The sequence below is a fragment of the Sturnira hondurensis genome, unplaced genomic scaffold, assembly GCF_014824575.4.
Source record: "Sturnira hondurensis isolate 20B ecotype Veracruz unplaced genomic scaffold, ASM1482457v3 Scaffold0022977, whole genome shotgun sequence".
NCBI lineage: Eukaryota > Metazoa > Chordata > Mammalia > Chiroptera > Phyllostomidae > Sturnira > Sturnira hondurensis.
Genome location: NW_028095608.1, coordinates 1,784,537 through 1,805,497, shown reverse-complemented (window position 1 = coordinate 1,805,497; position 20,961 = coordinate 1,784,537). Strand labels below are relative to the sequence as shown.

The 20,961-nt window shown below is 49.2% G+C and overlaps 1 protein-coding gene across 1 annotated transcript in view; it reads right to left on the bottom strand.

The window, feature by feature from the left end:
* Positions 1-20,961, bottom strand: part of GPR137B (G protein-coupled receptor 137B) — a 50,283-nt gene that overhangs the window by 6,617 nt on the left and 22,705 nt on the right. Inside the window, exons 3-6 of the mRNA XM_037037314.1 lie at positions 14,570-14,792; positions 12,462-12,611; positions 9,553-9,681; positions 540-664 (exon numbers count right to left, since the gene is read on the bottom strand). Of these exons, the coding sequence (XP_036893209.1) occupies positions 540-664; positions 9,553-9,681; positions 12,462-12,611; positions 14,570-14,792 (627 nt within the window). The remainder of the gene's footprint in view (positions 1-539; positions 665-9,552; positions 9,682-12,461; positions 12,612-14,569; positions 14,793-20,961) is intronic.

The window sequence follows — 20,961 nt, the reverse complement described above, 5'->3', positions numbered from 1 at the left end:
TATGGTTTTCTAAGGTCTTCTACATCTCCTCCTTTTTCATTTCCTCCTGGGAGGAGGGGAGAGGAAGGGTTTTATGTAAAATGTTAATGATAGATCTTTAAACCCACAAAGGACTGCCTACAATCAGCTTTTACTTCTAAGTGGCCTGAAGCTTCCTTTCCACAAGAACAGTGCGAGGTCCTGGGGACACCAAGCACTAGGTTGGCAGTTGTCCTCCCCTCCTCATCCTAGCGGCCTCAAAGTCCTGGAGGCACAGGTTGGAAGAGGGACATGATGATTACTGGGCAGTGGTGTGTGGCTGAGTAAAGGGACAGGAGCCCCAGGGGCTGCCACCCTCTTGTCTGCAGACTGTGCCCGTGACCTGGCCCAGGTAAGAAGCATATGATCGTGGGAGGGGCTGTGCTCTGGCTACAGGTCACCTCACAAGCAGGCTTCTCACCCAGCCCTGGTTTCAGGGCTCCCATGCAGGCGGTTTTTCCTGCTGCAGTCCATTTCACTGGGGCAGCCCTCACCACACCTCACGACGGGGAGGGGCTTACCTTCCCTGAAATCCCTGAGGGGCAATGTTCCAGGCAAGGTCATCATCGCTGTCGTATCTTCGGGGGTTGTCAAAGAAGTAGGATCTGGGGCTGAATCCATGGCTGGGGACCATCCCAGGACTGGTCTAGAAAGACAGCTGCTGGGTTAGTGCACGTTCACACACTGGGCCTCTCACCAGGCAAAGAACAACAAGACCTCTTACGGGAGACACAGGATGCTCTGCTCCTCCGGACAGAGGCCCCCTGTCCATGACCATGTCCATTTCACTTTTATTATAAGAGGCTCTATTTCTTTACTCAGTGTGGACAAAATCTTTCAGAGCTCTGCTGACAACAATGAATTCTCCAAGTATCAATCCCTTAACAAAAAAACAGACAATGCCTAAATCAGCCAGACCAGACAGTCCCACATTGGATCTAAACCTGTATAATAAAGTGGGCATTTACAACAATAAAATAATAAAGTAATAATAAAACAATAAAATAATAAAATGATGATGGTGAAATAATTCTGAAAAAGTTCCTTATTGGCTTCCATACCCTGCCTCTCTAATTATTTCATCCTGTTTCTGTTCCCAAGCTGAGTTTACCTCTCAAAGAATTTCAAATGACTGGTTCCAAGTAGGCAGGTCAGGACTATACGATATGGCAAACCAAGTGTGGCATAGAAACCAGCAGTTGTCTGACGTCCTTGTACATACATGTCACAGTGGCCCATATAAAAGTTAACCAACAGAGAATGAACCCAAGTTGTTATGGAAGGTATCCATATGTGAATCCCTGCTTCTCTAAGACAAATCCACCAAATGTGGGGAGCAAAGTAGAACTTACACAAGGTGTGATACCTTATAATTTACTATTTGTAGCAGTTCAGGAACACCTATGCAAAAGAATGAAGTTGGACCCTTACCTCTTATAAAAAGTAACTCAAAATGGACCAAAGACCTTAAAAGTAAGAGTAAAGAGTAAAAACCATAAAACTTTTATAAGAAAACACAGGGGCAAATCTTCATGACCTAGAATCTGGCTAAGAATTCTTAGCTATGAGATAAAAAGCATGAGCAACAAAAGAAAAAACAGGTAAGTTGCACTTCATCAAAATTTAGAACTTTTGTGCTTCAAAGGACACGACCAAGAAATTTAAATGACAGCCCACAGAATAGGAGAGAATGTTTGCAAATCATATACCTGACAAAGAGTCACATCTGAAATAATGTGAAGAACTCTTACAACTCAATAAAAAAATGACTCAATTTAAAAATGAGCAAAGGATCTGAAGAGACATTTCTCCAAGAAAGCCACTGAGCACATGGAAAGGTGCATGGCATCTTTGGTCATTAGGAAAAGGCATGTGAGATACCCCTGCATGGCCGTCAGGACATCTAGCAGCAAAGCATCAGGAAACATGCTGGACAGTACACGCAGGACCCAGAACACACTACCGCTGAGTGTGAAGCGGTGCACCCTCTGTGGGGAGGAGTCTGGCACCTTGTCAAAGAGTTAAACATTGTTCTCAGCAACTATACTCTGAGCTATATCCCCAAGAGAAATGAAGATGTGTTCAGGCAGAAACTAGCACATGAATGTTCACAGCACCATTATTCACAACTCAAAACATAGAGACAACCCAAGTGTCTGTCAATGGATGAAGGGCTAACAAGAGATGGTATATCCGTACAGTGGAATATTACTCAGCCATGCAAAGGAATGAAGTCCTGATACATGCTTACATCGTGGATGAACTCTAAAAACATTATGCCAAATGAAAGAAGCCAGTCGCAGAAAATTGCACGTGACATGACCCCATTTTCATGAAAGTCACAAATGGGAAATCCACAGACAGAAAGTAGATTTGAGGGGAGTGCTACAGAAAGGGTACAGGGTTTCTCTGTGAGGTGATAAAAATGTTCTAAAAACTGGCTATGGTTGTACATATCTGAATATACAAAAAAACCACTGAATCGTACACATGTAATGGGTGAATTTTATGGTATGGGAATTATATCTCAATGCTATTTATACAAAAAAAAATTACGGCAAGAGATTCTCAAACTGTACCTCAGAGATGCTGACCTGGGGCCAGGACAGGGCCTGAGAACTGTACACCGAGCCCCACGGTAATCTGATGGGACAGCACAGCCACCCTTTGAGTACAACGTCAAGTGCAGAGGCTGGTTTACACTTGCTGAATTATGGACACAAACGGTAAATCACATTCTGCAGAAATGCCCCACCTGTAGTGTCTTTTCCCTAAAAGCACACCTGTAGTGTGCCCTTTTAAGCCTGATGAGCATAAGTTGTGAATTTCCCCCAAGGATATTAGGCGACTTTCCTCCAAGCAGTCCAGACGTACAGTAACAGCATTAGTATCGAGACCTGCGTGCAGCAGGTCCTGCACTGACATTTCATTGTAACATTGCTGAGAGGCCACAGGAGCTTCTCTCTGGTTTCTGTCAGGCAGTCAGTGGTTAAAATCGGTTTGTTATACATCATTCCACTTAAAGCCCCAGAAGCTATCGGAAACCTTAATTGAGGACTTAGTGTGTTAGGAATTGAGTTTCTTCTCCAAACCTTACTATGCCAAGGAAAGCCACAGGGTGGCGCAATAATTAAAATCATGGACTCCAGAGCCAGACCTACTTGGTTAGAATCCTGGCTCTGTCTCCTACTTGCCAGGCCACCTCAAGCCTCAGTTTTCTGATCTAAGAATGAGCATAAAAAGGAGGCGGAGACAAGATGGTGGAGTAGGTAAATGCTGACCTCACCTTCTCTCATCAAAACACATCAAAATTACAACTAGCGGTCCCCAATCTTTTTGGCACCAGGGACTGGTTTTGTGGATGACAACTTTTCCACGGACTGTGGCGGGTGCTGGAAGGGGGAACAAGTCCTTTGCTGCACCTGCTGTGCAGCCTGGTTCCTAACAGGCCATGGAACAGTGCTGGTCTGAGGACTGGGGCTTGGGAACTCCTGAACAAAACTACAGAACCATCATCACTGAGAGCCACCTGGAGACTGGGATCAGAAGTCCTACAACTAAGGATATTAAGAAGCCACGTCAAGACAGGTAGGAGGGTCAGACACGGTCCCACACACACACAGTGATTAATAAACGGAGACATGCTCAGCTACAGAGGTCTCTTCAGGGGAGTAAGGGGCACAGCTTTATACCAGGCACCTGACCTGAGGCTCCTGTGCCGGGAAGAGGTGCCTTATAACATCTGGCTTTGAAGACCAGCAGATCCTGTCCATGAGAGACAAAGGGCTATGGGAGCCAGACGCTGCTCCTAGCAGGCTCACACACTAACTACTGGCTCCCAGCTCCAGCACAGGGCAAGAGCTCGAGAGGCAACTGGGACATACAGGGAGAAAGGCAAGGAATGGACAGGCAGGGGGCGGGGAACTCGCAGGGGGATAGAGTGCTGGCAGGCACCATTGTTCCTTTGTAAACTCTCCTCCCACCCAGCTGGCTCAGGACAAGCAGGTGCAAAATCTGTCACACTCCATTAACCTGCTAACACTGGTCGCTCTGCCCCCATGTCTCTCTGAGATGTCCCCTCACCCACCCCCCAGCCAGGGCTTCTCCCAGAGGCTGCAGACCCTCCACAGAGCAGTGGCCTGTCTTAGTTCACACTGCAGATTCTCCCAAAGGTCCACAAACTCCACATGAATGGTGGCCAGTCCTGTTACTCATCATAACCCCCACCAAGTAGCCCCAAAGCCAGCACAAGTGGTAGCTGGCCCTACCCCACACTGGAGCCCCTCCCAACAGGCTTCAGACCACACACCAGACCTGACCCAGGTGACTCCATAACCAACACACCTGATGGCTGGCCTCAGCTGGCACCTGAGTCCCCCCACAGCAACCTCTGCACCATGGGGTCAGCCCCTGAGCAACAATTACCCCGATACAGTCACAGGCAGCCCTCAGTTACCCTGCCTGAGGGTCAACACCATCCCCCACGGGCCAGCATCTATGAGGCCCAACTACAACAGGAGGACACACAAATCCACACCGGAAACACTGCTAGAGCACCCAGGTCAGGTGACCAGGGGTACTGTGCCCCTGGGCCCCACAGGACACCTTCTACACAAGGCCACTCTTCCCAGAACAGAAGGTGAGGCAGGTCTACCTGATACACAGAAACAAACACTGTCAACCAAAACAAACAGACAAGAAAATATGTCCTACATCAAAGAAAGCACACAACTCCAGAAAGGACGAAACAGAACAATGACATGAAAGAGAAGTGACAACCAACACCACAGAAACAAGATTGTCAGAAAATACTACAACAATTGTATGGCAATGAAATAAACAACCTGGATAAATTCCTAGAAACATAAAATCTTCCAAGGCTGAATTAGAAAGAAACAAAATAGGAACAGACTGGTAACTGCTAACGAAACAAAGCAGTAACCCAAAACTCCCAACAAACAAAAGTCCTGGACCAGATGGCTTCACAGAGGAGTTTTACCAAACATTCAAAGAAGAATTAATACCTATCGTCTCAAACCATCCCAAAAATTTCAAGAGGAGGGAAGGCTCCCAGGCCCATTTTAAGAGGCCACCATCACCCTGATACCAAAACCAGACAAGGACGTTATGAAGAAAGAAAATTGTAGGCCAATATCCTGATGCAAAAATCCTCAGCAAAATATTATCAGAATGAATCCAGCAATACATTATAAGATCATACATCATAATCAAGTGGAATTTATTCCTGGGATGCAAGGTTGGTACGCTCTTTGCAAGCCAATTAACATGATCACAACATACACAAAAAGGAAACATATACTGTATTTTGCCATGTATAATGCGCTTCAGTGTATAGTGCACACCCACATTTTTGGCCCAAACTTTCAGGGAAAAAAATCTTTCGTTTTAATTTTTAAATTCAATTATTTATTTATTTCTATTTAGAAACAAAACTGATGATCGTATTCAAGGGTATTATTTTGCATACGGATATCGTTATTGTTTCCTCAAGTTACACTTTCAACACATGAGTACAAATAAAAGAATTAAAAACATTTATATAAATACAGAATTAGTATTACCCACATATAAAACATATCATTATTTTTCCCTCAAAAATTTGGGCCAAAAAAGTGCACATTATACTCAGCAAAATATGGTAAATCATATGATCATATCAATAGATACAAAAACATTTGACAAAATCCAACATCCATTTATGATAAAAACTCCCAGCAAAATGGAAATAGAGGGATCATACCCCAACATAATAAAGCCCATGTATGACAAACCCACAGCCACATCACATTCAATGGGAAAAAGCTGAAAGTGTTTTTCCTGAGATCGGGAATAAGACAGGGATGTCCACTTTCACCTCTCTTATTCAACATAGTACTGGGAATCCTAGCCACAGCAATTAGACAAAAAAAGAAACAAAAGGCATGCAAATTGGAAAGGAAGAAGTAAAACCGTCAGTATTTGAAGATGATGTGATACTATATAGAGAGAACCCTAAAGATTCCACCAAAAACTCCAGAACTGATAAATTCAGCAAAGCATCAGGATGCAAAATTCATATTCAGATATAGGTTGCATTTTTATATAACAATAATAGACTATCAGAAAGAGAAATTAAGAAAACAATGCCCTTTATAATTGCATCAAAAACAAAGTACCTAGGAATACAGTTAACCAAAAACCTGTACTCAGAAACTGTAACACACTGAAGAAAGAAACTGAAAATACAGGGACTTCCGCCAAGATGGAGGCATAGGTGGAAACACTGTGCCTTCTCCCACAACCAAGTTTGGATACAACAAAAGTTTTGGAGAACTAAGACACACCCAGAGACCAGAAAACCGAATTATACGCAAGTCCGACAGCTACGAACTGTTCAACGGGGATGGTAAGAGAGGCAGAGCCAGCAGCGGAGCAGGGTCGGGAAGGACAGACCTAGAAGCACAGGCACCCCGGACCTAGTCGGGGTGCGGGGCAGACTGACCAAGGTCGCACATTCGCGCACAGTGAGACGGACCACGCAGGCCCCAGGGGGCGAACCCAGTGGTGAAGGGCTGACAGTGGTGGCACACTCGCGTGCAGTGGAGTGGGGCACGTGGCCCTGGTGACAGTGGTGGCTGCGGTGCTGGTGGGGGTCACGGCTGCGGGCGCCGGAGGGAAGCCATTGCCCCTCTTTGACCCCACCCCCACATACAACGTCACAACCCAGCGACTGAGTTGCCCTTCGGCACCGGTGAGGGCCGGGGTGGCAGGCGGCAGACCGGACGCCAGAGTCCCTCTTTGACCCCGCCCCCACATACAGCGTCACAACCCAGCGACTTAGTTGCCTTGCAATACCAGTGAGAGCCACTGTCCCTCTTTGACCCCGCCCCCACATACAACGTCACAACCCAGCGACTTAGTTGCCCTGTTCTAGTGAACACTTTAGGGCTCTGATCCTGCTATGGAACAGGCACGAACAACCCGAAAGATGGTGCGAGAAGAACTCAAAGTCCCAGAGCCAATAACTCTAAGCGACCGAGAAATTGCCAGCCTCTCAGAAGCACAATTCAGGACACTATTTATCAGGATGCTCACAGAACTGGTAGATTATAGTCACAAATTAGAGGAACAGAGTCACAAATTAGAGGAACATATGAAGGCTAAACTAATTGAAATGAAGGGAGATGCACAGGAAACCAATAGTGATGGAAAGGAAACTGGGACTCAAATCAATGGAATGGACCAGAAGGAAGAACAAAACATCCCACCAGAAAGGAATGAAGAAATGAGAATTCAAAAAAATGAGGAGAGGCTTAGGAACCTCCAGGACATCTTTAAACGTTCCAACATCCGGATTATAGGGGTACCAGAAGGGGGAAAGAAACAGCCACGAGTGGAAAACGTATTTGAACAAATAATAAAGGAGAACTTCCCCAGTCTGGCAAAGGAAATAGACTTCCAGGAAATCCAGGAAGCTCAGAGAGTGCCAAAGAAGTTGGACCCAAGAAGGAACACACCAAGGCACATCATAATTACATTAGCCAAGACTAAAATGAAGGAGAGAATCCTAGAAGCAGCAAGGGATAAGGGGACAGTCACCTACAAAGGAGTACCCATCAGACTGTCAGCGGATTTCTCAAAAGAGACCTTACAGGCAAGAAGGGGCTGGAAAGAAGTATTCCAAGTCATGAAATCCAAAGACCTACAGCCAAGATTGCTTTATCCAGCAAAACTTTCATTTAGAATGGAAGGACAGATAAAGTGCTTCTCAGATAAGGTCAAGTTCAAGGAGTTCATCATCACCAAGCCCTTATTATATGAAATGATAAAGGGACTTATATAAGAAAGAGATGATGAAAAATATTAACAGTGAAAGGACAGCAAACACACAGTTATTAACAACCACACCTAAAACAAAAGCAAACCAAGAGGACAGCTAGATCAGGAGTGGAACCATAGAAATGAAGAACACATGGAGGGTTAGAAACAGGGGGGTGGGAGGAGGAGAAGGGGGGAGAAGGCACAGAAAATAGCATAGATGGTAGGTAGAAAATAGATAGGGGGAGGGTGAGAATAGCGGGGGAAATATAGAATCTAAAGAAGTTGAGACACGTGGATATAAACTAAGGGGGGAGAAGGGTGGGGGAGGGAGTGTGCGGGTGGAGGGGAATGAAGGGGGGAATAGAACAACTGTAATGGTATAATCAATAAAGTATATTAAAAAAAAAGAAACTGAAAATACAAATAAATGGAAGCACATACCATGCCAATGGATAGCAAACATTAACAACATCAAAATGTCCACACTGTGCAAAGCAATCTACTGATCCCATGAGGAAGTGCTTAGGGTCTGACGGGACAGAAGCCTCTGAGTGTTCTCAAAGCACACCAAGGTCAGACAATGAAAATGAAAGGGCAGGAACAGGTCTTGAGATCTAGAAAATGTCGCCCTGGACCATACGGCTTCACAGGTGAATTTCACCAAATGTTCAAAGAGGGGCCCACTGTCTCTCAAGGCCCACCACCTGCCCACTCCAGTCTCACTTATCTTCTTCTATTCCTGGCTCATTAGTGACTATGCAGAGATGAATAAGAAAAACACAAAACAAAGCACCACAGACTGGTTATTACATATTAGCTCTCCTTACCACTCACATTTTGCTCACACTGGACAAAAAACTACGTTTCATTATACTTTCCCATGGGTTTCATACACCAGTGATTCAAAATGCTACCACTAGTTAGTGTGCCTGGAATAATTTATGGAGCAAAGCTTCCCAGGCATCCTCACTGCCGGGTTTTGCATTTTCTGTCTGCCCTCATAAACACTTTATGTAAAGTCAGTGAGTAGAAATGTGACCAGACTAGGGGAGTGGCTTTAGCAGTCTTTTTTTTCCCACAATGTTTTAAATTCCCTATCACCCCATTCAACAGGAGATAGGGATAAAGAACTGAATTTTCCATTTTCCTTTGCTAAAATAGAAGCTAATAGATTCAGTTCCTGGCAAGTCAAGGCTCAAATACTACTGAGGCTGCTGTTGCATTAGGAAAAGTAGTTAATCCCTCTCTCCAGGCCCTGAGATACAACTCACTTTCATTTACAATTTCATTTTCAAAATAAAACTACACTGCAAAACACATTTCCCTCAAAAAAGAATCAAGGGGGATAACAGATTCTTACCTTTTTAAAAAGATTTTATTTATTTATCTTTAGAGGGGAAGGGAAGGAGAGAGGGAGAGAACTATCAATGTATGGTTACCTCTAGTGCATCCCTGTTGGGAGCTGGCCTGCAACCCAGGCATGTGCCCTGACTGGGAATCGAACCTCGATCCTCTGGTTCGTATAGCCTGCGCTCAATCCACTGAGCTACACCAGCCAGGGTGGATAACAGTTTCAATTATATATGGGAACTTTTTCTCTCACAACAGGACGGAAGAGGTTCTCCAACAAAAAATTGAAGAAAAAAATTCCAACCATGTGTTTGTGATTAGAGTAAGGAGGTATCTTCTGTAAATATAAAATGGTTTACTCACAAGGTCCCTTGCAGGATTCCTAACTCGGAAGAAGTAGACAACTAAGGTGGTGGGCAGGAGCTCCCACACGAAAAGGACGACTCCGAACACGATGTAGCCGGCGTCTCCCAGCTGGTTCTTCAGGTCCGCCTGCGGGGAGAGAGGCGGCAGGGTCAAGGCTGAGGGTGGAGGGACTTGGCTGGACGCAGTCTTCCTACCTTGGAACAGAGAGCACCTCTGATCCGGTGTGATCCATTCCCCTAAAATGTGCAGGCTGAAGCCAGGTAACACAGGGTTGGCCAAAAAAATCTGTTTAGTTTTTTCTGCAAAATAAGACACATTTTTCATTTTACCAACAACTTTTTGATTTGGGTATTCTGAATGTGTCAGCTGTCTCCCACGTGGTGGAATGTTGATTGCTCTCAATTAATGTCTCCATTTGATCACGATCAACTTCAGCTGGTTTGTCTGCTCGACCATGGAGCATCGACCAGTGAGAAATCGCCAGCACGGAACTTCACAAACCACGTTTGACACGTTTGATCGGTCATAGCACCATCTCCATACACTGCAGAAATCTTTTTTTTTTTTTGCATTTCAGTTGCATTTTTATCTTTCTCAAAATAATAAAGCATAATAGGCTGAACAATGTTGCATCTTTTCTTCAATCTTTAATATTAAAATGGCTACACAAAAATTCACCAATTCTGATTAAGTTTTAAACATACACTAATATGACAGCTGACACAATACAATCTAAAAAATAGTTTCCACTGAAGTTAAAGACAACTAAGCGCTACTAAACCCATCTTAGTACAGAAAAAACCAAACACACTTTTTGGCCAACCCACCACTAACGGTCCCAACCACAGGTCCTCCTCTTCCCAAACTGCCGCTCTCTGGTGTTTCATTACTTCCCCTTCCAAATCCTTCCTCAGGTCCACATTAAGTCCAAGATGAAAGCTGACTGTCTTTTCTTCACCAGCTAAATAGTAAGAATGTGTCGCCTTCTGCCTAATTCTTAAGGGAAGTATGTATGAGTCACCCTACTTCTCACCCTAGGATAAGCGTGCCAGTGTGTAAACTTTTCTTCACACTAGCCTTGTCCTATCCTTTACTCTTCAGAGCTCCGTGCAGGTGAGAACCTCTAGAAAACAGTTCTGTGTCCAAGACATCAAGCTTCTGGACCAGAGCGATGGCCGAGCAGCCTCGGGTGGATGCTCTGTCCCTGTGGGCAGACGAAAGGCATGCAGGGGAAGCGCAGGGGGTGTTTGGGCCACTTGACCAGCAAGGCCGTAGGTTCAAAACCAGTGCACCAAGACCCCGCTGTAGGGGTCCGGTCACCTAAGCTGGATCTGTTTCCTTCACTATCACAGGGTATTTAAGTATGGTAACCAAACCAAATCATGAACTCTTCAGAAAACCTGCATCTCGCATTCCACCTGTGACACGTCTCAACACACCATTCTCCCGGACGGCATGTGCAACTGCAGCCCAGTCTTGCTCCCAGATTCCACTGGCTGCCCCACACAGCCTAGATGTCTGTAAGAAAATGTTCACTAAAAACAACAGAAGCTCAGAAATTGTAACCATATTTTAAATTTGTTATAAGCTCTTATTTGTTATAAGCTCAAAATTGAAATAATGTTGTTAAAACCAAATCTGTTCTGTAATTGGTTGAGAGTTTCGGTTTGGGAAGGCGAGAAAGTTCTGGAGGGGACAGTGTTGACAGCTGTGTAGCAATGTCACCACGCTATGGCCAATAAGTTGTTAAAAAAGTAAATTTTGTATTTTACTACAATAACAATCCTTTCTGTATTATGAGCATCATGTTTAAAGTTTACATTTTTATATATGTGATACTCTCAACACTGGACACACCTTCTTCTCAACAAGGCATTGGAGTGCCTTGCCCAATGCCCTCCCGTCCTGCGTGTGCTGTTGGTCTGGGAGGGGGGGCTGTGTTGCTGTTTCAATCTTTTCTAATTATAACACCTCACTGGCCTCTTCTGAAGACAGCTTGTCCTCACAGGTTTAACCCATCTCAGTCATTCCCTTCTTTCCCCCACAGCCCTAACCCAGCCCAGGTTCTGAGCGCTGCTGGGGATTTCAGAAGCACATGTGTATGCAGCAGGTATTCAATGCTTTTCCAGGGAAAGCGGAGAAGCCTTTGCAACACAATCCAACAGACTCCCTTCTAACAAGTCCTACTTCCTTATTGTAATGGCGTCTGTGTGCCTCCTCCTTGGGGACACCAGTTCTCTGCAAGGAGGGACTCTGCTCACTCCCGCACGCCCAGCACTCTGTCCAGGACGGGAGGGGAATCGGTGTTCATCACATGAGAGAAACGCCAGCTCGTTCTCATTCCTTTTTATTCTGAGCTTCTGTGAACATGGTTGCCAGTTAATATTTCACCACCTTTGTACTTTTGCTTTATAATTTATGACCTTCTAAATATGTTAAGGAGAAAGAGAGTATCCCATTGAGACCATGGAAAAAATAAGCTTTTGCTAACACTTTCATGTCCTCGAGCACTTTCCTCTGGACTTTCTCAAATGCCATTAGTGTTCCCACTCCATCAAAAAAAAAAGATTCTCATAACTTTGTAGTTTTGTGTATTTTCTGAAACCTAAATATAATGTTTTAGTATGAGCATTTACATTTATATGGAAGCACTTAAAAATGTTTAAGCAGCTTAACAGGAGCCCCCAGAAGGTGCAAAGGAGAAAAGGGGGTGTGTGTGTCCCAGTTGCACTGGAGCAGCAGGTGCTACGATCCTACTTCACAGATAAGGAGGCAGATACCTCACAGGTGAGTGACCCTGAGGGTGACCCAGCTCTTTAACAGCAAAGAGCTTCAAACTCTCTGCCACCTCGGGTGCCACGAAGCAAAGAGGGGCCATGCTGGTGACGCCTCGCGCGCCCACTGACCTGGTCTGACACATTGTACCAGTCGTAATCAAAGGAGTGGACGCTCCTGCTCTGAGAGAAGGACAGGGTGAACAGGTTGTAGCAGGCTCGGGAGGTGTACAGCAGGATGACAGTCACACCGACAGTGGTCACTTGACACACGGAGGAGCCCTGGAAGAGTGAAAGCCGTGAGGGGCACGCCCGCTCTGGTGAGGACAGGGGTTTCCTCCTGTGCCCACCCCAGGCCCGTCAGGACCCTCAACCCTGAGGACCCTCAACCTCAGACCCACATGCCGCAGCCCTTCTGAAATCTCAAAGTATCTGCACAGAGAAACCTGGGCTTTGATTAGGGGGGTTCCTTGAACAGGCCTAAAATGTGGGCCACAAACCCAAGGCCTGGGCTGGTAAGAACAAGGTCAGAATGCTTCTTTGTGCAATCTCCAAGGGTCACCACACAGCTCCAAGAGCAGCCTGGGAGCCCAGTGCCCACCTCTGATCTAGGGACAACCAGATATGCTCTGGGGCACGGTAGCCTGGAGAGAGCCGAGCAGATGCCTGCAGCTCTGGGCAGCGAGTGCTTCCTTAAAACCCAGCATCTTCCAGGCTGGGAGAATGGGGTCCTGATGGACTCTGGGCTTGGAGTAGGTGGGAATCAGTGACCGTGACCCAGATTATGAAGCTGTCCATTTCCAAAGTCAGTTAGGGGACCCCCAGCTAGAAACAGGTAAAGAAAACTTAAATTCATATCTGAGTTTTGCATTTGGAAGTCATTAACTCAATCCAAGCTATTCAATTTTGACAGCAGAGGTTTGTTAGCTTGTTTGCCATGGAAGTGACCCCCAAGGGTAGCTGACAATGTAAAACTTAACCCTCCTCTTAAAGCCACAATTCTGTTCTTAAAAGCTGTGGATGGCCCCTAGGTGGTAGACAATGTAAATAACAGAAAATTAAGGCAAAATCAAGTTTAAAACTCATCAAAGTTTATAGATGGAAAACTAGTCTGCAACACTCACTTCTTGCCAGGATTTTGCAAGAGTTCAGCCAGTTCACAGAGGGCTCTGATTAAAGCTTTGTATTTTGAAGTTAGAAGAACAGCTTTGAACCAACCGGTCACTGAAGACACTGAGGGAGTCAGAGCTGCCCCACAGCCAGAGGGGCCAGCACAGAGGAGGGGGACCAGGGGACAGACCAGGGGACGGCCCAGGACACTCAGCCGCGGAATTCCAGGAGCACCAGAGACCACTCAACCCTTCTCCACGTGCAAAAACTGAGCCAGAGGCCGAGTGATGTGGGCAGGGGTCCCACAGCCCAGGAGCACCCAGCATCTGCTCCCCACCCACCACACTCCACTAGGCTTCTCAATGGAGGGAGAGCAGGGGTCAGACTGGTGGGGGTGCTGGGCCCCCAGCCTGAGCAGCCTGTCAGAGCCTCTGCATCCTGGGAAAGGAAAACACCTGGGTTGTGTGGTGCTTGTCTGGCTCCCTCCCCACACAGTCAGCAACAGCAAAGGCGTCCTGAACTCCAGGGCCAGTTCCCACTGCCACTGAGACCCTCAAGGGCCTCGCCCATCCACAAGAGCCTGCACCCAAGTCTCCACTGCCGTGCGACCCGGGGATGGGGAGGGCAGACCTGCAGCCAGGCGGCCGGGGAGACGCTGGGCTCTACAGCTACACGCCTGGGGCGGGGGNGCGGGGGGGGGGGGGCGTGGCTAGTTACCCGTGTGCCTCAGCTTCCTCATCCACAAAGCAGAGAGAAGATGGGCTCGCAGAGTCATGAGGTGACACTTGTCCTGCACTCAGAAAAGCGCCTGGAACCCAGTGAACACTGATGTGTGTTTCCAGTAACATTTTTAGCACAATCTCCCCACTTGTCCTTTAAAATGTGGTTAAACCACCGTATCTATAAACCAGGGAATAATTCCTCCCACTCTGATACACAGAGCCACCCAGATGGAATGCTTCTTGCATGAAAAGTTCTGTGACCCCCATGCCGCTGGGTTCTGGCCACCACAGTGTGCCTGGTCATTTGCAGGTCACCTGTGAAAAGTGTTTGTTGAGTCTGTTTGCAAACCGGGATACTATTTTTAGAACATGCTGAATGGAGGGCTCTTGATCATGTTTCCGCCTTACCTTGGACTCCAGGTAAATGTTGGCCAAGGACATCTTGGAGATTTTGTAGAGGCAGACGGAGAGCGAGACGGCACACAGGACGAAGAGCGTGTCGTTGATGGCCACGCGCACAGAGACAATGGCTTTCCTCTCCCAGCTGCCCGTCTTCACCAGCACGGCACAGGTGAGATTCACCAAGAGGAACACGAGGCTGATGAGGAGTGAGGCCAGGTAGAGGGGCAACCTGGAAGTGGCGAGAGGCATGTGAGGCAGCAGGACATGCACGTGGCTGCACGGTCTGGGTCAATCTAGAAAAAACTGACTTCTTTTGGTGAACTGCAGATGCAGAACCCACCAACGTTAACAGACACTTCACAGGCAGGCTGTGCAAGTGGCCAGTCCAGGACTCAAATTACAGGCTGACCACCTCTTGTGCCCTCAGGAAGGTACGATAGCTCTTGGAGCCTCACTTGCCCTGTTGCTGGGCGGACTAAGGATTGGACAGGGCATGAACACCCGCCCACTGTGTCCAAGCGTCCGGAGTCTGGAGGGCAGGCTGGACTGCAGAGTGGGTTCCAGTGAGCCAGCCACCACCCTGGGCTCCGGGGACTTGGGGCAAGGTCAGCCTGTGGGAGCCTTGGTGCCAACAACCGAAAACACACTATATTATACCCTGCACGCATTCTTTGGGGACTGAGGTCATGTTTATTAAAAAAAGTCATTGAAGAAGTGGGAGTCGGGGAGCACTCTCATAGCCCCTCACACCAGCTTGCCCAAGGCAGGTGCTGCCGGCTGTCCTGGCCACTGGCCACTGTGAACTCGTAGCTTCTCAGAGCCACACACACTTCCTCGGTGACCTGTGTAAGGTTTCTATGAGGACTTCTCAGACCTGCTAACAATGCAACCCATGGCCTGTCCACCTTGCACTTCCTTTGGGTGGACACTGGTCAACAGGCACACAAATGAGAGACAGGCTTCCTGGGCTTGAAACCAGGCTGGTTCAGACTGAACGTTCACAAGTCCAAAGGCAAAAGACCATCAGCCTGAAGTGGTTTTGCAGCCAGACAGTGATGGTGTTTTTAAAGCTGTCACAGACCAGGACACGAAGACCTGGGTTCAAGTCCCAGCTCAGACACCAGTGACAGGAGCCCGTGTGAGGAGGCTGGGGGGGCAGGCACAGAGAAATGGACAGAAAAACAGGGAGAGACAGAGAAAGGAGACGGAGGAGTAGCTACGGTGGCAGGGCCTTGTGATCAACCCCATGGCCCCCCAGCTAACTTGAACGCAGTAATTTCCTGTCCACTAGCAAAGTCCCTCACCTGATTTTTCAGAACAAACATTCTATCTAAGGAACTTTTTCGGCCTTATTCCTCATCCTTCAGCTTGTAGCTCGAATATCACTTCTTCCGAGAAGCCTTTCCTGCCTCCTGTACCCCTTACAGGCACACACGTGCACATGCATGCACACACATGCACAAAGGCACACCTCCGCCTGTGCCTTCCTGGTCCCTGTGCTTTAACTTCGCAGACGGGTCCCCCTGACTCGGAAGCACGTGGACAGTCTGACCCACGCGCCTCCCTGGGGAGATGGAGGTTTGGTGCTTTCTGTCAGCCTACCCCGCCCCATCACCCTGTGCCAGCAGGGGCTGCGGAAACACGCGTGAGTCCACATGAAGACGTGCGTCTGCATCAGAATTGGGAGGTGGGTCCCTCTCCTTTCCTGCAGCCACCATGAGCCCAGCCCTTTGGGGGAAACAACCTGACCTGGAGCAGCTGCATCCTTCAAGGTGGAGTCAGAGGGTGGAGGCTGTTCCCTCTGCAGCCCTGCTGGGGCTGGACAGCCTGCAGGGGCAGACGGGGTGGGAGAGAAGCTGCAGGGGCTGGTGGCCCACAGGTGGGTACGCAGAGGGACAGTGGAGCGGGACCGGATGACGGGACTCCGGTCAGGAGGCGATGGCCCGGAGCTGAGGAGGGAGCGTGACTGGCAGGACCTAGGCAGGCAGTGCCACTGAAGGAACTGAGAGCAATGCGGGAGGGGCCGGGGTCCAGCGGTGCTGCAGGGACGGTGACGGGCAGGGCTCGGCCGTCTCACTGATGCACTTTCATGTGCAGTTACACACTGAAAGCTTTTCAAGCAGCAACAAACTTTGTTGGAAAAATAAACATAGGATGTGATGATCACTGCTCAGGGCCCTTCTAATCCACCTCACTCTCACCAACTGTCATGTCCCTGCCGGTCCCTCTGGGTGGCATGCCCACGTCACCCCACCCCCAGCTCCTCCCAGCTGGCCCTCCATACTGTCCACTGCGGTCCCCATCACGGAGTGCACACTGGTACGGCTGTTCAGTTCTGGGTGCCACCATCTCCCCGAGCAGACTGAGCTCAGGAAGGCCCCCCGGCCCCACACTGTGTCCCCTGTGCCAAAATGTCAGGCTGGGAACCACGGCGCGTGCTCAATACACCGCCCGCCCTCATCTTCAGGCCCTGGACTCTGTTCCATGCTTTCCCGTTGCTAAGACCAGGACCCTGGCCACATGGAACACTGTCCCTCTGACGTGGGAATGTTTCTTCTCTTCCTGAAATCGTCTGTGAGGCCTGTGGTGGGGCTTAGGGAAGAGGGTAGGTCAGAGCCAGGGAAACAGGAAATTCCTGTGGCACCCTAGGCCAGGTCCCTAACAGGCCAGGCTTCCACTTCCCCCCAGACAGACATACAGACCTGAGGTGGGGCTACGTGCTGGGCTGCCAGGAGGGCGGCCAGGGAGAGAGCCCACGGGCAGCGGGCCCAGTGTTGTCCTCTGTTCTAAACCACACTGCCTCAGCTGGGGAAGTCGGGGGCAGGGAGACAGGAAAAGAGGCAGGTCTTTGGGAGTCACAGAAAATCTGCCTCCTGGTTCCTCGAAAGCTCCGTTTTCATGGATTTATCACCATCTGCTGTGCCTCTGCGGTGGATGTGGGGCGTGATGGGCAACTCCCACCTGCACAAGGGCACGGCCCCTGGAGGAAGCGCCCTCTGGACGCCTGGCATTCCCGACGGCTGCCCCTGGGGTGGCCTGAGGTGCCACATGGAGAGAAGTTCCTAGTCTTCGTCCTCTGCTATGAAAGTGGTGTGCGGCCGACGCAGGGCCTGGGGCGGTGCTGTGCCAGGGAGCAGGCATGGCCTGCGCCCCACGGTGGCTCCACCACTGCTTTGTGGTGGCCCCCATGCCCTTCCCAGCTCAGACTGTCACATGCCGTGACTCATCACCCAGCCTCGGCCTTCACCCTCACGGGCCTGGTGTGACCAGGGAGACAGGGGCCAGATACAATTAGAGCAAGGCTGTCACATGCTGGGCTACACGTCCTCACCTGTGAGAGGTGGACGATGCCCCTTCCCTCCTTAGAGAACTGCCCGAAGACTGGGGGTTCTGTGCCTCGTGCTGTCCCCTCTGTCCTCACCCCAGAGCCCCTCCTTTTGTCAATAGCAAATTCCCGAAAATGACTTCCTCACAGGGGTTCTGGGCCCAATGCTGACCCCATTCTCTCAGGCCCCATGACCAACTCGCTAACTCAAAGGTGTAATCTCGGGGCACCCTCTCCCTAACCTTCCTCAGGCCCGCCTCCTCTTCTGACCTGGCCCTGGGGAGCCCCTGCTTCCTCTTCCTCTTCTTTCCCCGAAGTGACAATGACGTCCTGGGCTCTCTCCTCCACACCCTCTTCCTTCAGAGACAGCTTCTGCACAACCAAGCTCTAAAAGCCACCTTGGGCCACCGCCTCTGTCCTTCGTCCAGACTCTTGTGGCAACCAGCCTCCCACCGGGGTCACCTCCATGTCCACACTTCCTCCCTAATGTTCCTCCCCCAGCTTTCGGAACAACCACAATTCCACCATGAGCAATCTCCACCCTGACACTTCAGACTGCAGAGAGCTTGCTTCTTTGACCACAGTCACAGACACACTCACGTGCAAACATGCACACATACACATTCACACACACGTCCACATAAAAACACACTAACACACTCAAGCACACGCACATACACACACATACATACTAACATTCCAACACACGTGCATGCTCACACTCAGACACACATTCTCTCACATCCAGTCACAAACACTTCCACAAACATACACACTAACACACACACATGCACATACACTCACATTCACTCTCACACACTTCCACATACAAACATACACACTAACACACATTCAAACATACTCTCTTGCTCACAAACATTCATACATACACACAAACACACTACAGACACTCACACTCACCCACACACCTTCAATCACTGGTCCAACCGCATAGGCTCCTTACTCACGCTCCCCCAGCTCTGCCCCTTTCCCATTCTCGCCACCACGGCCGGGCCTCGTGTCCTCTGACCAGAACTAACACGACAGTGCCCTGACTGACGCCTGCCCACCCCCTGCAGCCCACAGCCAGACCAACCGATGGGTGCACAGCGTGCTAATTAAACCAGTCTCCTCCCTGTGCCCAAACCTGTCCTGCAGCCCCCATCTCCTGTCTACACAAGCCCGTCGTTCTCCCTGAAACCTTCCCGCCCATGGACTTCTATCAAATCCGAATTCAGCGCCTAAAGAACCACCTGCTACAGAAAAGCCTGCTGCCCTCTTACGGAAACAACGTGGCAAAAGTACTAACGACCTGTCGGTAAGAGAAAAGTGAGGAAGCAAAACTGAGAAAGATAAAACACCAGCTCTGTCCTGGAAACCGCACACTGAGAACCTACAAAGAAACACGTCACTTCGTTCCCTCAGGGTTCGAGGAAATCACGCTGCGAGGAGGGGCCGGTATCGTGTTCTACCACTTCTTTCCATGTGTGTAAATTCACAACTTCTCTCTCTGTCTCGTAATCTTTCCTAGTGAACGCATACAGCTTTCATAGTGAAAAAGTACCTTATAGAGCATAACGCTTCCCCCTTGGCCTGTGGCTCCAGAAGAAAGGGGGAGATCCGGAGGGTAGAGTGTACCACCAGGGACAGAGCCAGCAGGGCTGAACAGCAGGGCTGTTTCCACGAGAACAGTATTTTGTGCCTAAAAATGACTTCTTTTCAACCCCAACCACAGGTCAGAATAAACAGCCCATGATGACAGAAGAGATAAGAAAACCAGCGGGAATGGAGAAGCCGAAGAACTTGTATGTACGACCCGTGGACATAACTAATGAGGGGAATGCTGGTGGGGGGAGGTGGAGCGCAGAGGGGAATGAAGGGGGAAAGTGGGACAACTGGAATAGCATCATCAATTGATTACATGGAAAAAGGAAAAGAAAATAAGTGGGGCCTGGCATCTGGGATGAGCACTTGCTTGTGAGGCCAGAAGCAGCGGCTCCCGGCAGGTCAGCAAGCGCCCCAGAGCGAGGCGAGTCCTCAGGCAGCGCCCCTCGCTCTCGCTCTCCCGCTTGGTCGGGTGCTAGCACCTCCCCACCTCCCCACGGGAGGGGACGGCATTAATGAAGCTCTAACGCCTCCGATTTCTTACAGAAAGGGAAAAGCAGAGCGTGGCTCGTTATACTTTTTACTTAAAAAAGAAACCAAAAATGGAGGAAAGACAGCTAAAAATGTTTAAAATCAAAGTACTCTAGTGCACTCCCGTGCCCCGTGTTCATATTTCCTAAGCCAACGATTCAAACACACAGACTGAGAAGGAGCAAATCGGATTCAAATGGGCAGCATCTCCCCAACACCGGAGCTTGCGGCTGCGTGAGTGAGAAAGTGGGCGGGGCGGGGCTGACTCACTCAGCTTCACAAACACAGTGGGGCCGCAGCTGTAGCTTGAGGTGGGAACCCAATGTGTCCAAGGGCCTCTCCTGAATGAAATGCTGCAGTGGCACCTGCCTGAGAGAAATTAAGAACTCCCAGGGGTTCTTCACACCTGGCAACTGAATGGTCTGATCTGAGTTGACTGGCTTCTCCCGCTGGGACCTCAGCCTCCTGGCTTCCAGACGCCCTTCTCAGCCCACACACTTCCCCTCCAACAACTGACTCCATTTGATTTCCCCTCCCACTCTGCAAACCCCTCCCAGCGAAAGCCCCCCACCCCACCCCGATAGCGCAGCCTGCCTCTCCAACCCTACCCCCGTTCCAGGAGCAAGTCTGCCTGGCACCTGGCTTCTCACCTGAAAAACCCATCACCCAAGAGCAGAGGTATAAAATAGGTAAAATCCTTCTTTCTGACCTGCGCTCTCAGTTTTCTTCTGGAAGCTCCCACATCAAGTTACGCCAACCTCAACCAAGCACCAAAGACAAGGTAGGCTCTGTGATCCAACTAGAATATTCTCCCCCACCCCACCCTTCACACTCTCTGCTCCCAGCCCCGCACCACCCCAGCCTCCTGTGATTCGGGGAGGGGTGGGGACTGCGGGCGGGCAGAGGGAGGGAGAGGAAGAGATTAAGGATTCAGAGG